We start from the raw sequence: 15764 nt of genomic DNA on the forward strand, positions 1-15764 counted from the left end.
AAAAAAAGGCCATCACTATATTGTTACTAAAATGCTGATACTCAGGGCAGTGCTTTAACTTAGGTATACATTTTTTTCCTTCCCTAGGTAGTCCTCTTGTATATACTCTTAAAACACTCCATATTATCACAAAGTATTATGTCTTTTCCAAAGCAATGACATGATACCTCTTACATAGAAATAGTTACACCCTAAGATGATTTCTTATAACACTAGTGATTTTCCCCTCCCTTTAATCAGCATAGTCACATAGCAGTATAGCATGCTGTCTAAAAGTCTGGGCATTGCTGTTTATATTTAAGTGCCTTCATTTAGTCATACTGACAATGGGTAAGAAACTTAACTTCTATGTGATTTGCTTTGCTTGCAAAATACAGATACTACCACTTATTTCACATGGTTGTTGTGAAGATTAAATGAAAACATATATAAAAGCCTTTATATGGTATATAGTAAGTACCAGTAAACACATTGGCACAGAGTACACTCTCAAATATTAGTAATATCATTATAACCATTTTATGCTTTCTGGTATTTAACTGTTTCTTCTGTTCAGATGGTAGTTGGTGCTCCGTTAGTAATTACTAAATACAAAGCCAATAAAGCTGAGCATCCAGAGTGGCTGAAATTTTATTCCTTCATGTTATTTATTTAACGTGTAAATTCTATTAAACTTCATCATGTGAATTCAAATTACTCAAATATTTATTGAGTATCTACTACATGTTAGGTGACAGGGAGATATGAAGATGAGTAAGAAAGAGTCTATGTTTATAAGAGGTTCAGAGTACAGTAGAGTGGAGTGGAGTGGAAATGTATAGTAAGAGTAGAGTGGAGATGTATAGTAGGAAATAGTTACAATAGAAAATACAGCCAGGCACAATGGCTCATGCCTGTAATCCCAGCATTTTGGGAGGTCAAAGTGGGAGAATTGCTTGAGCCCAGGAATTGGAGACCAGCCTGGGCAACATGGCGAAACCCCATCTCTATAAAAAAAGAAAATAATTAGCTGGGCGTGGTGGTACAGCCTGTAGCCCCAGCGACTTGGGAGGCTGAGCCCAGGAGGCCAAGGTTGCAGTGAACTGAGATCATGTCAATGTACTCCAGGCCTGGGCAACAGAGTAAGACACTGTCTCTAAAGAAAAACAAAAACATTAAAAAAAAAAAAAAAAAAGAGAGAGAAAATAACTGGTGGCCAGGTGTGGTGGCTCATGCCTGTAACCCCAGCACTTTGGGAGGCCAACGTGGGCGGATCATAAGGTCAAGAGATCAAGACCACCTGGCCAACATGGTGAAACTCCATCTCTACTAAAAATACAAAAATTAGCCGGGCATGGTGGCGGGCGCCTGTAGTCCCAGCTGCTTGGGAGGCTGAGGCAGGAGAAATGTTTGAACCTGGGAGGCAGAGGTTGTAGTGAGCCAAGACTGCGCCACTGCACTCCAGCCTGGCAACAGAGCGAGAGTCCGTCTTTAAAAAAAAAAGAAAGAAAATAACTACAATAAGAGATATAAGATACAGTTCAGAAAACTGGGGTGCTCTGGCTCCATTGAACAGGTGGTAATGGGTTTGTTTCACTTTTGTTGAGTGTATAGGCACAGGAAGAAAGAGTAGCAAAGGCATTAAAAACTGCTTTATGCCCCTAAAATTGATAACTTAGATGAAATGAACCAATTTCTTATAAGGCACACTCTATCAAAACACACACAAGAAGGAACAGATAATATGAACAGGCTTACGGATACGAAGGGAATTAAATCAATAATATGTAACCTTCTAAAACAGAAGCACCGGGCCTGGATGATGTCACTGATGAATTCTACCAAAAATTTAAGAAAGAAATGATATCAATTCTCTATAACCTCTTCCAGAAAATAGAAGCACAGGGAACACTTTTAACTCATGCTACAAGGATAACACTATGCTAATACTAAAACCAAAGACATTACAAGAAAGGAAAGCTACAGAAAATTTATCATGAACATATATGCAAAAATACTCAACAAAATATTACCAAACAGAATACAACAATGTATAAAAAAAAAAGTAAACACCACAACTGTGCAGGATTTATCCTAGGTATGTGAGGCTGCAGTGGTTTAACACTGAAAATCAATTCATGTAACCTATCACATCACCAGTCTAAAGAAAAAAAATAATATAATCATATCAACATATGCAGAAAAAGCATTAGACAATATCTAACAACCATTCATAACAAAACCCCCACAAACTAGGAATAGAAAGGGAACTTCCTCAACTTGGTAAAGAATATCTGCAAAACCCTACATCTAACATCATATTTAATCACGAGAAACTAGACACTTTCCCACTAAGATCAGGAACAAGACAAGGATGTTGCATCTCACCATTCCTCATCAGTGTTGTACTGGAAGTCCTAGCTAATCCAGTAAGATAAAGAAAGGAAATAAAATGTATACAGATTGGAAAGAAGGCTGGGTGCAGTGGCTCACGCCTATAATCCCAGCACTTTAAGAGGCCGAGGTGGGAGGATCCCTTGAGCCCAGGAGTTTGAGACCAGCCTGGGCAACATAGGGATACCCAATCTTGATTAAAAAAATAAGAAAAATTAGCCAGGTATGGTGGCACATGCCTATAGTTCCAGTCTCTCCAATAGCTAATTTTTGTATTTTGTAGAGATGAGGGTTTAACCATGTGCCCCAGGCTAGTCTTGAACTCCTGGGGTCAAGAAATCTGCCTGCCTTGGCCTCCCAAAGTGCTAGGATTACAGATGAGAACCACTGTGCTCAGCCAGTAAACACGTCTTAAAATGTCAGGAGTTCCCATAATACTAAAAGTACAGAAGCTTCAGGTGAGGGACTTTCTAAAAAAAATTTTTATTTTATCATGGTAAGAACACTTAAAATGAGACCTAACCTCTTAACATATTTTTAAGTGAACAATAAAGTGTGGTTAACTACAGGTACTATGTTGCCCAGCATATCTCTAGGATCTATTCATCTTGCTTAACTGAAACTTTATGCCCATTGATTAGCAACTCCTCATTTTCACTTTCCCCTAGCCCCTGGCAACCACCATTATATCCTCAAGGTTCATCTATGTTGTTGCATACTGCAGAATTTCCTTCTTTCTCAAGACTGAATAGCTGGGCGTGGTGGCTCACGCCTGTAATCTCAGTACTTTGGGAGGTCGAGGTGGGCGGATCACTTGAGGTCAGGAGTTTGAGACCAGTCTGACCAACATGGTGAAACCCTGTGTCTACTAAAAATAGAAAATTAGCCGGGCGTGGTTGTACACAATTGTAATGCCAGCTACTTGGGAGGCTAAGGCAGGAGAATCACTTGAACCTGGGAGGCAGAGGTTGCGGTAAGCTGAAATTGTGCCACTGCACTCCAGCCCAGGCAAGAAGGGCGAAACTCTATCTCAAAAAAAAAAAAAAAAAAAGACTGGATAATATTCCATTTGGGGTATGTATTATATATTCTTTACCCATTCATCTCTTTTCGAGATTTTTTTTTTTTTTTTTTTTTTTGAGACAGGATCTGGCTCTGTCACCCAGAATGGAGAAGTGCAGTGACATGATCATGGCTCACTGCAGCCTCAAACTCCTAGGCTCAAACGATCCTCCTGTCTCAGCCTCCTCAATAGCTGGGTCTACAGGTATGTGTCACCAAGCTGGCTATTTTTTAAATTTTTCTTTTGTAGAGATGAGGTCTCACTATGTGAACCAGGCTGGTTTCAAAGTCCGTCCCTCAAGGGATCCTCCTGCCTTCGCTTCCCAAAGTGTTGGCATTACAGATGTGAGCCACTGCACCCAGCCTCTTCAAGATTCCGATTCCAACTCCTTTGGATAATATCCAGAGCTGGGATTCCTGGATTTATTCAGCAATCCATTCTGTGGCAATTCTATTTTTAATTTTTTGAGGAATCTCCATATTGTTTTTCATAGTAGATGCACCATTTTGCATCCCCATCAACAGTGGACAAGGGTTCTCTTTTCTCCACATCCTCACCAGGACTAGCTCTTTTGTTTTTTGATAATAGCCACCCTGATAGGTGTGAGGTGATTACTCTTATTTTGATTTGCATTTCCCTGATGATTACCAGTGACACTGAACGTACACCTGTTGATCATTTGTACGTCCTCTTTGGAGAAATGTCTATTCAGACGTTTTCTTCCATTTTTCTTTCCTTTTTTTTTCTGAGACGCTGTCTCGCTTTTTCACCCAGGCCGGAGTGCAGTGGCGCAATCTTGCTTCTGCCTCCCAAGTAGTTGGGATTACAGGCGTGCGCCACCACGCCCAGCTTATTTTTGTATTTTCAGTAGAGATGGGGTTTCACCATGTTGGTCAGGCTGGTCTCGAACTTCTGACCTCGTGATCTGCCCGCCTCAGCCTCCCAAAGTGTGGGGATTACAGATGTGAGCCACTGAACCTGGCATTTTCTTCCATTTTTCAGTTGGGTCATTGATATGGTTTGGCTGTGTCCGCACCCAAATCTCATCTTGAATTCCCATGTGTTGTGGGAGGTAACTGAATCATGGGAGCAAGTCTTTCCCATCCTGTTCTCATGATAATGAATTAAGTCTCACAAGATGTGATGGTTTTAAAAAGAGGAGTTCCCCTGTACAAACTCTCTCTCTTTGCCTGCTGCCATCCATCTTAAGATGTAACTTGCTCTTCCTTGCCTTCTGCCATGATTGTGAGGCTTCCTCAGCCATGTGGAACTGTAAGTCCAAATAAACCTCTTCCTTGTTGGGGAGGCAGACTGAGTCAGGAGGATTGCTTGAGGCCAGTAGTCCAAAACCAGCCTGGGCAGCATAGTAAGACTCCTGTCTCGAAAATAAAAATACAGTCGGACACAGTGGCTCACACCTGTAATCCCAGCACTTTGGGAGGCCAAGGCGGGTGGATCACCTGAGGTTGGGAGTTCAAGAGGGCAGTAAGAGCGAAACTCCGTCTCAAAAAAAAAAAAAAAAGAAAAAAAAGAAATAAAAAAGGAAAAAAAAAACCTCTTCCTTTTGTAAATTGCCCAGTATTGGGTATGTCTTTATCAGCAGCATGAAACATGGACTAATACAGTTATTATTATTAGTTTTTTGCTACTGAGTTGTAGGAGTTATCTGATACATATTTTGGTAACTAATCCCTTATCAAATATATTGTTTCCAAATATTTTTTCCCATTCCATAGGCTGCCTTTTCATTCTGCTGACTGTTTCCTTTGCTTCAGGTAAGGGACTTTGAAACAACTATTTGGGCTACAGGACAGCCTCTTCTGTTCACTTTCTTATTCTCTACTGTGTTCTGCATAAATAAGGTTATGAATTAGCTGTTGTTCATATAGGTGAAAGATTTGCATCTGTGGATGCTTAGATAGCACATATGGTAAACATAGAACTTCACCATTTATAACCTTTGAACAACTGATACACTTAGAAAAGCACTTTTTGACCAGGTGCAGTGGCTCATGCCTGTAACCCCAGCACTTTGGGAGGCCAAGGCGGGCAGATCACCTGAGGTCAGGAGTCCAAGACCAGCCTGGACAGCATGGTGAAACCCTATCTCTACTAAAAGTACAAAAATTAGCCAGGCATGGTGGTGGGCGCTTGTAATCCCAACTACTCGGGAGACTTTAGGCAGGTGAATTGTTTGAACCCGGGAGGCAGAGGTTGCAGTGAGCCGAGATCATGCCACCGCTCTCCAGTCTGGGTGACAGAGCAAGACTCCGTCTCAAAAAAGAAAAAAAAAAAAAAAAAAAGAGGCTGGGTGCAGTGATTCATGCCTGTAATCCCAGCACTATGGGAGTCTGAGGTGGGCAGATCACGAGGTCAAGAGATCAAGACCATCCTGGCCAACATGGTAAAACCCCGTCTCTACTAAAAATACAAAAGTTAGCACCTACAGTCCCAACTACTTGGGAGGCTGAGGCAGGAGAATCGCTTGAACCTGGGAGGTGGAGGTTGCAGTGAGCCGACATCAAGCCATTGCACTCCAGCCAGGTGACAGAGCAAGACTTCATCTCAAAAAAATAAAAAAGGCAGTTTTCTTTTCCTTTTTCCCTGGGCCATTATTTTTAACAAAACATTTTTACAAATCCATTTTTATTACAAAGAAAATTATAAACTATCACCTATATTTTTGTGTAGGTACTTTACTAAATATTTTACTTAAAATTCAAAGTACAGGCCAGGCATAGTGGCTTGTGCCTGTAATCCTAGCACTTTGGGAGGCCGAGGTGGGCGGATCACCTGAGGTCAGGAGTTCGAGATCAGCCTGGACAACATGGTGAAACCCCATCTCTACTAAGAATGCAAAAATTAGCCAGGTGTGGTGGTGCACAACTGTAGTCCCAGCTACTTGGGAGGCTGAGGCAGGAGAATTGCTTGAACTTGGGAGGCGGAGGTTGCAGTGAACCAAGATTGTGCCACTGCACCACAGCTTAGGTGACAAGAGCAAAACTCCATCTCAAAACAAAAACAAAAACAAAAAAATTTCAAAGTACATACCGATATATGCTCTACAACATAGGTGAACCTTGAAAACATTATGCTAAGTGAAAGCAGTCAGTCACGAAAGACCACATATTGTATAACTGCATTTATATGAAATGTCCAGAACAGGCAAATCTGTAGAAATAGAAAGCAGACGGGCCAGGCGCAGTGGCTCACACTTGTAATCCCAGAACTCTGGGAGGCCGAGGTGGGCAGAACACCTGAGGTCAGGAGTTTGAGACCAGACTGGCCAATATGGTAAAACCCCATCTCCATTAAAAATACAAAAAAAATTAGGTGGGCATGGTGGAGCATGCCTGTAATCCCAGCTACTCAGGAGGCTGAGGCAGGGGAACTGCTTGAACCTGGGAGGTGGAGGTCTCAGTGAGCCGAAATCATGCCATCGCACTCCAGCCTGAGCAACAAAGTGAGATTCTGTCTCAAAAAAACAAAGCAGTTTCATGGTTGTCAGGGGCAAGACATAGGACAATGGGTGGGACTGCTAATGGATATGGGGTTTCTCTTTGGGGTAATATAAATGCGCTAAAATTGACTATGGTAATGACTGCACAAATCTGTGAGCATACTAAAAACTATTGAACTATATATTTTAAGTGGATGAATTATATGGTATGGGAATTATATTTCAATAAAGTCATTTTAAAACAGGCCTGTTCTAAGTTAATTTTACCATTTCAAATCAGTCATTCAATTTATCACTGTGCAGAAATGAGTTAATATAGCAGATCTGATTGCTATCTTTTGAAAGACTTGCTTACAAGGTTGGTCCTGGGCTTGGCATCTGCAAACTTGGATTTGTTTTTGTTTTTTTTTTAAGACAGAGTCTCACTCTGTCGCCCAGGTTGGAGTGCAGTGGTGCGATCTCGGCTCACTGAAAGCTCTACCTCCCGGGTTCACGCCATTCTCCCGCTTCAGCCTCCTGAGTAGCTGGGACTACAGGCGCCTGCCACCACGCCTGGCTAAATTTTTTTGTATTTTTACTACAGACGGGGTTTCACCGTGTTAGCCAGGATGGTCTCGATCTCCTGATGTCATGATCCACCCACTTGGCCTCCCAAAGTGCTGGGATTACAGGCATGAGCCACCATACCTCGCCACATCTGCAAACGTGAATTTCTAGAAGGTTCCCATCATCCTAAATTTGTAAGGATGGCTCAATGTACAGTTTGTATAAACAATGTGATTTATATTGAACTCCTGCTTTCCTTATGAGAGTCTGAAATTTTTAGGATGTGACTAGCTCCCACTATAAACTCTAGGCTCATCTCCAATGAGCTTTCCCGGTAGACAATACTTCACATGTATTTGTCACAACTTGTTACTGGGGGAATTAAGTACATCCTGGGTGACTCCACTGGGTGAGGACCCCTGGAAGCTTGTGCCTGGTTTTCCCCATGCACTTTTTCCCTTTGCTGATTTTGCTTTGTAACCCTTCACTGTAATAAATTATAATCAGGAGTATAACTACATGCTAAATCTTACAAATTCTTCTAGTAAATCATCAAAACTAGGGGTGGTCTTGGAGACCTCTGACACAACTTCACAATTATTTATTTATTTATTTATTGAGACGGAGGAGTCTTGCTCCGTCACCCAGGCTGGAGTGCAGTGGTGCGATCTTGGCTCACTGCAACCTCTGCGTCTAAGGTTCAAGCAATTCTCCTTCCTCAGCCTCCCGAGTAGCTTGGATTACTGGCACCCGCCACCACACCTAGCTAATTTTTGTATTTTTAGTAGAGATGGGATTTTGCCATGTTATCCAGGCTGGTCTTGAACTCCTGACCTCAGATGATCCACCTGCCTCGGCCTCCCAAAGTGCTGGGATTATAGGCATGAGCCACTGTGCCCGGCCAACAACCTCACAATTATATAATTAGCATCAAATATGTAAGCCTATAAATACCTGAGTGAAAAAATAAATAATAGGCCAAGCATGGTGGCTCACGCTTATAATCCCAGCATTTTGAGAGGCTGTGGCAGGAGGATCGCTTGAAGCCAGGAGTTCTGAGCAATATAGTGAGACCACACTGCTACAAGAAATTTAAAAATTAACTGGGTGCAGTGGTGTAAGCCTGTGGTCCCAGCTACTCAGGAAGTCAAGGTGAGATGACCACTTGACCCCAGGAATTCAAGGCTTCAATAAACTATGATTGCACCACTGCACTCTAGCCTGGGCAATAGACAACTTGTCTGTAAAAAGAAAAGAAAAGAAAAAAAAGAAAACAGAAAAAAAGATACACACACAAAACCTTTCAGATAGGTAGGTATTTATATCCTCATTTTATAGATGAGATATTGAAGCTCAAAGAATTTACCTAAGCTGCCTAAAGGCCAGAGAGATAATACAAGGCAGAGATGGGATTCAAGCCTAGGTTTATCTGACTCCAAAGCCATATTTCCACCATGACACTAAAATAGTATATCTATCACAAGAGGCTAATAAGGTAAACAGTTATTTAATTTATCAAATAACAGAAGTAATGTATGAACACAGATAATTTAACTTTTTAAAATTAATAACAAAAAACATTCAGTAACTTCAATAAAATTTGTTTAATGCAGCTATGGTAAAAAAAATTACTTCAACATAGTAGATGACAATGAAGTGGTCATACATAATTAAAACTTACTCTATTATCTCTGCCAGTGAAATGTAACAAAAACACAGAACGATATTAACAAAGGCATTAACAAAGCAATTCAGTTTGAATTAACTTACCATTCTTGTTTTACACTTTTGAGGTTATCTACGTCTTTCATTCTCTTTTGCCTTACTGTAAAAGTAAAAAGAAAGTAAGTAAAAAAAAAGTAAGTAAGAAGCTTAATATGTAAGTTACCATGTAGTCCTAAAATATTACTTAAAAGGGTCTAAAGAAAAAGTGAGCAAACTCAAAGCTGTCATTTCCATCTACAAAATAAAGCAATGATAGAAAATACATTTTCAAGTCTGATAATCTGACAAAAGAAAGACTTCTTAAAACTTATGATGAAAAAAAGTATAATATACCATTTGACTTAGCCAATAAACTGGGCGTATGGCTCACATCTGTAATTCCAGCACTTTGAGAGGCCAAGGTAGGAGGATTGCTTAAGCCAAGGAGTTCAAGACTAGCCTGGGTAAAATAGTGAGACTGTCTCTACAAAAAATGGCTGGGTGCAGTGGCTCACACCTGTAATCCCAGCACTTTGGGAGGTCGGGTTGGGTGCTAGGATTACAGGTGTGAGCCACCATGCCTGGCCGTGGGTGGATCACTTGAGGTCAGGAGTTTGAGATCAGCCTGGCCAACGTGGTGAAACCCTGTCTCTTCTAAAAAATATAAAAATTAGCTGAGTGTGGTGGCATGCACCTGTAGTCCCAGTTATTCAGGAGGCTGAGGCAGGAGAATCACTTGAACCTGGGAGGCAGAGGTTGCAGTGTGCTGAAATCACACCACTGCACTCCAGCCTGGGCAACAGAACAAGACTCCGTCTCAGAAAAAAAAAAAAAAAAAAAATTAGCCAGGCATTATGGTGCACCTCTGTGGTTCCAGCTGGTCAGGAGGTTGAGGTGCTGAGGTGAGAGGATCACTTGAGCCCAGGAGTTCAAGGCTGCAGTGGGCCATCATCATGCCACTGTGCTCTAGCCTGGACAACAGCCCTATGCATCTGCAGGCTCAACCAATCATGGATCAAAAATATTCAGGTAAAAAAAAAATAAGAAAAACAATACAGCAAAAAATAATACAAATTTTAAAATTACATAACCATTATTTACATAGTATTAGGTATTATAAGTAATTTAAAGGTGATTTACAGTATACAGGAGTTTGTGCATACGTTATCTGCAAATAATATGCTATTTTATGCAAGGGACTTCAGCATCAGCAGATTTGGGTATCTATGGGGGTCCTGGAACCAATCTGGGACACCAAGTGATAGCTGTAGTCCAGACTACTGGTCTGCTGAGAAGACCTGGAAGCAAAGACATACCAGAAGCAATGAGCACCCTAAGTGCCTTTATCTTGGTTTCTAAATATTCTACTGTGTAAGGAGACTGTTTTTCCTAAATAGCTCCTTCGAGAAAAGGATAACTTCAGGGCAGGGGCAGAGAAACATGAACATGGAACACTTTTGCCCCAGTAAAGGTATTCAAAGAATGATAAGGACAGCGCCAGGCGTGGTGGCTCACGTCTGTAATCCCAGCACTTTGGGAGGCCAAGGTGGGCGGATCACCTGAGGTCAGGAGTTTGAGACCAGTCTGGCCAACACGATGAAAACCCATCTCCACTAAAAATATAAAAATTAGCCGGGCATGGTGGCAGGCACAAGTAATCCCAGCTACTTGGGAGGCTGAGGCAGGAGAATCACTTCAACCCTGGAGGCGGAGCTTGCAGTGAGCCGAGACTTTGCCACTGCACTCCAGCTCTGGTAACAGAATGAGTGAGACTCTGCCTCAAAAAATAAACAAATAATAAGTTAAAAAGAAAAAATGAAAAGAAAAAGTGACCCCAAAGCCACTCTGAAGGGGCTCCCTTTGGGTGAATCTGGTAAACTGAACATCTAAAAAAATAACAATACTAGTGGATTATGCTCCATTGAATAAAACAAAAATATGTGAGTCTATACTACTAGATTTTTTTTTTTTAATAAAAAAGATGAGGCGAGGTATGGTGGCTCATGCCTGTACTCCCAGTACTTTGGGAGGCCAAGGCAGCTGGATCACTTCAGGCCAGGAGTTCGAGACCAGCCTGTCCAACATGACAAAACCCCATCTCTACTAAAAATACAAAAATCAGCTTGGTGGCCAGGCCCAGTGGCTCGTGCCTGTAATCCCAGCACTTTGGGAGGCCGAGGCAGGCAGATCACGAGGTCAGGAGATAGAGATCATCCTGGTTAACACAGTGAAACCCTGTCTCTACTAGAAAATATAAAAAATTAGCCGGGCGTGGTGGCGGGTGCCTGTAGTCCCAGCTACTCGGGAGGCTGAGGCAGGAGAATGGTGTGAACCTGGGAGGCGGAGCTTGCAGTGAGCGGAGATCACGCCACTGCACTCCAGCCTGGGTGACAGAGTGAGACTCCGTCTCCAAAAAAAAAAAAAAATCAGCTTGGCATGGTGACACATATCTGTAATCCCTACTACTCGGGAGGCTGAGGCATGAGAATTACTTAAACCCAGGAGGCAGAGGTTGAAGTAAGCCGAGACTGCGCCACAGCACTCCAGCCTAAGATGAACTCTTTAATAAACTCAACAGTAATGTGACATTACCATAAGCAAAATACATTCCAAATACAGTAATACACTGTGTAACAACATTTTGGTTAATGACGGACTGCATATACAATGGTGGTCCCGTAAGATTATAATAGTATATTTCTACTGTGCCTTTTCTATGTTGAGATACGTTTAGATATGCAAATATTATATCATACATACCATATGTTATGATACTTTACCATTATATCATAAGTGCCTACAGTATTTGGTACAGTAACATGCTGTACAGGTTTGTAGCCTAGGAGCAATATTACACCATACAGCCTATGTTTACAGTTGGCTGTACCATCAGGTTTGTGAAAATATGTTGTATGACATTCACACAATGACAAAACTGCCTAATGACACACTTTTCAATATGTACCCCCTCCATTAAGTGACACATGATTATATATACAGATTTAAAATGTTTCAATTCCTTATTGAAAGAGAGTGAGAGAAAAAGAAAAAGGAAAATTAAACTCTTGAGGGTGACATCAGCAAAATGGAAGAATAGGTAGGTCCAGGCACCTGTCCCCTCTACAGAAATATCGAAAGACAAGTAGAAACTCTTAGAACCAACTTTGTCAGAACTCTAGAAAATAGTCAAAGAAGGGTTACAGCAACCAAGGGCATGCTGAACCAAGAAAATGGCAACTTAAAAATGGTAGGCAAGTGGCTGGGCGCGATGGCTCACGCCTGTAATCCCAGCACTTTGGGAGGCAGAGGTGGGTGAATCACGAGGTCAGGAGATTGAGATCATCCTGGACAACATGCTGAAACCCTGTCTCTACTAAAAATACAAAAATTAGCTGGGTGTGACAGCGCGTGCCTGTAATCCCAGCTACTTGGGAGGTTGAGGCAGGAGAATTGCTTGAACCTGGGAGGTGGAGGTTGCAGTGAGCTGAAATTGCGCCACTGTACTCCAGTCTGGCGACAAAGCTAGACTCCATCTCAAAAAAAAAGTAGGCAAGCTGGGCGCAGTGGCACACTCCTGTATCCTCAGCTACTTGGGAGGCTGAGAGGCAGAAGATCACTTGAGCCAGGGAATTTGAGGCTGCAGAGAGCCATGATCGTGTCAGCATGCTCCAGCCTGAGCAACAGAGCAAGAATCTGTCTCTTTAAAAAAAAAAAAAAAGGATACGCAAAAATGGGCACAGGACTTATGTGAATAGACATTTTTCCAAAGAAGAAATAAAAATGGCCAATAAGCACATGAAAAGATCCTCAAAATCAATAGTTCCTAGAAAATACAAATCAAAACCATAACGAGATACTACTTCACACCCATTAGGACGGCTATTAAAAAGAAAACAAAAAGCAGAAAACAAGTGTTGGCAAGGTTGTAAAGAAACGGAAACCCTGGTACACTGCTGGTGGGAATGTGAAATACCACAGTTCTAAGGAAAACAGTTTGGTGGCTACAGCAATATTCACAATAGCTAAAAGGTGGAAACAACCCAAGTATCCATCAACAGATGAATGGATAAACAAAATGAGGGGTATATAAGCAATGGAATATTATTCAGTTATAAAAGGAGTGAAATTCTGATACATACTATAACATGGATGAATGCTGAAAACACGATGCTACATGAATAAAAAAGTCAGATACAAAAGGACAAATACTTTATGATTCCAAACATATAAAATATCTAGAATAGGTGATTGATAAAGACAGAAAGTAGGACAGAGGTTACTACGGATTGAGATGAATGGGGAAGGACCAGTTACTTAATGGGTAGTCCCAGCTACTCGGGAGGCTGAGGCAGGAGAATCACTCGTACCCAGGAGGCGGAGGTTGCAGTGGGCTGAGACCATGCCATTGCACTCCAGCCTGGGCAACAAGAGTGAAACTCAGTCTTAAAACAAAAAGAAAAAAAAAAATTAGAATGTCTCCAATTTGCAACTTCTAATGCAATAATGAATCTAGGCAATGATATCAGTGGCTGCTAAAATCACAAAGATAACCAGACAAAAAAACATGCCTCACTGTAAAAGCTGGTACCACCATCTATTCTTGCCAAAAATGTGAATCTGAATCCATTCAAGTCCCTAGATCTAACTACCAGATTACAGGAAATACAGGGCACAAAGGAGCATAATCAGATGATATCGCAACAATGCAATCAACAAAGTCCAGAATGTGGGAAATTCTTTAGGAAAAATGATCCATTTTCTTCACTACATGTATTACCAGGGAGAAAAATGAGATGATGTAGATTCCTTAAATATTTCAGAAACATATCAATGTATTACAATGTATGGACCATATTTAGATTTTGATTTAAATAAATCAACTGTAAAAAAAAAGTTATAAAAGAATCAGTAACATCTGAATAGTGATGGGATATCTGATGTTATTTTGGAGAGATGATTAATTTTTAGGGTGTGATGATGGGACTGTAGCTGTAAGTTTTTTTAAGTCACTGCTTTAATACATACTGAAATATTGACTGATGAATACTATAACTGGAACTTGCTTCAAACAATCAAGTGGATTGAGGAGTGGATGGAACATAATTAAAATCAAAATGGCCACGACTTGATAATCATCAAGCTGGGTAATGAGTAGACATGAGAGTTTACTGTTCTCTCCATTTTTATACATACTTGAAAATTTTCATAATAAAAATTGGAATGAAAAACTCTACCCTAAAAATATATATACCTAGAGTGCTCTACCGCCATTTCATTCGTTTTTTTAAAAGGCAGTACTTTTGCTCTATCATAAAATTACTCTTAATAATCTAAGAGTAGCAGTAATTTCAAAGATTTGAGTCCTTATGAAATATAACTTGCCTCTTATTCTCCAAACCAAAAATTTGAAGCTGTGAAAAGTAATGCAAATCCACATTTAAACTAATGACTATGAAAAGATGTATTATGACTACAATAAAGATTACTTTGCAAAAAAAAAAAAATGAAAGAGCTTCACATGACATTTGGTTGATTTATGGCTTGAAAAAAATGACTTTTTCACAATTTTAAAATTAAAAAAACAGGCTAGGCATGGTGGCTCACACCTGTAATCTCAGCACTTTGGGATGTCAAAGTGGGAGGACTGCTTGAGGCCAGGAGTGCCAAACCAGCCTGGGCAACACAGGCAGACCTCATCTCTGTAAAACATACAAAAATTTGGCTGGGCGTGGTAGCTCACGCCTGTAATTCCAACACTTTGGGAGGCCAAGGCAGGTAGATCATGAGGTCAGGAATTCGAGACTAGCCTGGCCAACATGGTAAAACCCGTCTCTACTAAAGACACAAAAAATTAGCTATGCATGGTAGCACATGCCTGTAATCCCAGCTACTCAGCAGGCTGAGGCAGGAGAATTGCTTTAACCCAGGAGGCAGAGGTTGCGGTGAGCAGCTGACATTGCGCCACTGCACTCCAGCCTGGGCGACAGGGCAAGACTCTGTCTCACACAAAACAAAACAAAACAAAACAAAACAAACAAAAACAACTTAGCCAGGCATGGTGGCATATGCTGTAGTCCCAGCTACTCCACAGGCTGAGATGGGATGATCGCTTGAACCCAGGAAGTTGAGGCTGCAGCGACCTGTGATCATTCCACTACATTCCAGCTTGGGCAACAGACGGAGACCCCGTCTTAAAAAACAAACCCCAGCAGCCCGGTATGATGGCTCACTCCTGTGACCCCAGCACTTTGGGAGGCCAAGGTAGGTGGATCACCTGAGGTCAGGAGTTTGCAACCAGCCTGGACAACATGGTCAAACCCCATCTCTACTAAAAATACAAAAAGTAGGCAGTGTGATGGCGAGTGCCTGTAGTCTCAGCTACTTGAGAGGCTGAGGCAGGAGAATTGCTTGAACCTAGGAGGCGGAGGTTGCAGTGAGCCGAGATCGTACCACTGCACTCCAGCCTGGGTGACAGAATGAGACTCCGTCTCAAAAAAAAAAAAAATTCCAGGAAATCATAACTCTATGCCCACTAACATTTTCTCATAAGATTTCTTCCTTCAAACCTAGTATTCCTAATATTAATTGCTTCACTTGAAAAATGTCTACATATTTCAA

The 15764-nt window shown here is 41.3% G+C and overlaps 1 protein-coding gene across 1 annotated transcript in view; it reads right to left on the bottom strand.

Moving 5' to 3' along the window:
* UBXN2A (UBX domain protein 2A) overlaps window positions 1–15764 on the bottom strand; it is a 59847-nt gene that overhangs the window by 31378 nt on the left and 12705 nt on the right. The window contains exon 2 of the mRNA XM_023230050.1: window positions 9213–9267. Within this exon, the coding sequence (XP_023085818.1) occupies window positions 9213–9253 (41 nt within the window). The 5' untranslated portion in view covers window positions 9254–9267. The remainder of the gene's footprint in view (window positions 1–9212; window positions 9268–15764) is intronic.

This window comes from Piliocolobus tephrosceles, chromosome 15 (assembly GCF_002776525.5).
Source record: "Piliocolobus tephrosceles isolate RC106 chromosome 15, ASM277652v3, whole genome shotgun sequence".
Classification (NCBI taxonomy): Eukaryota; Metazoa; Chordata; class Mammalia; order Primates; family Cercopithecidae; genus Piliocolobus; species Piliocolobus tephrosceles.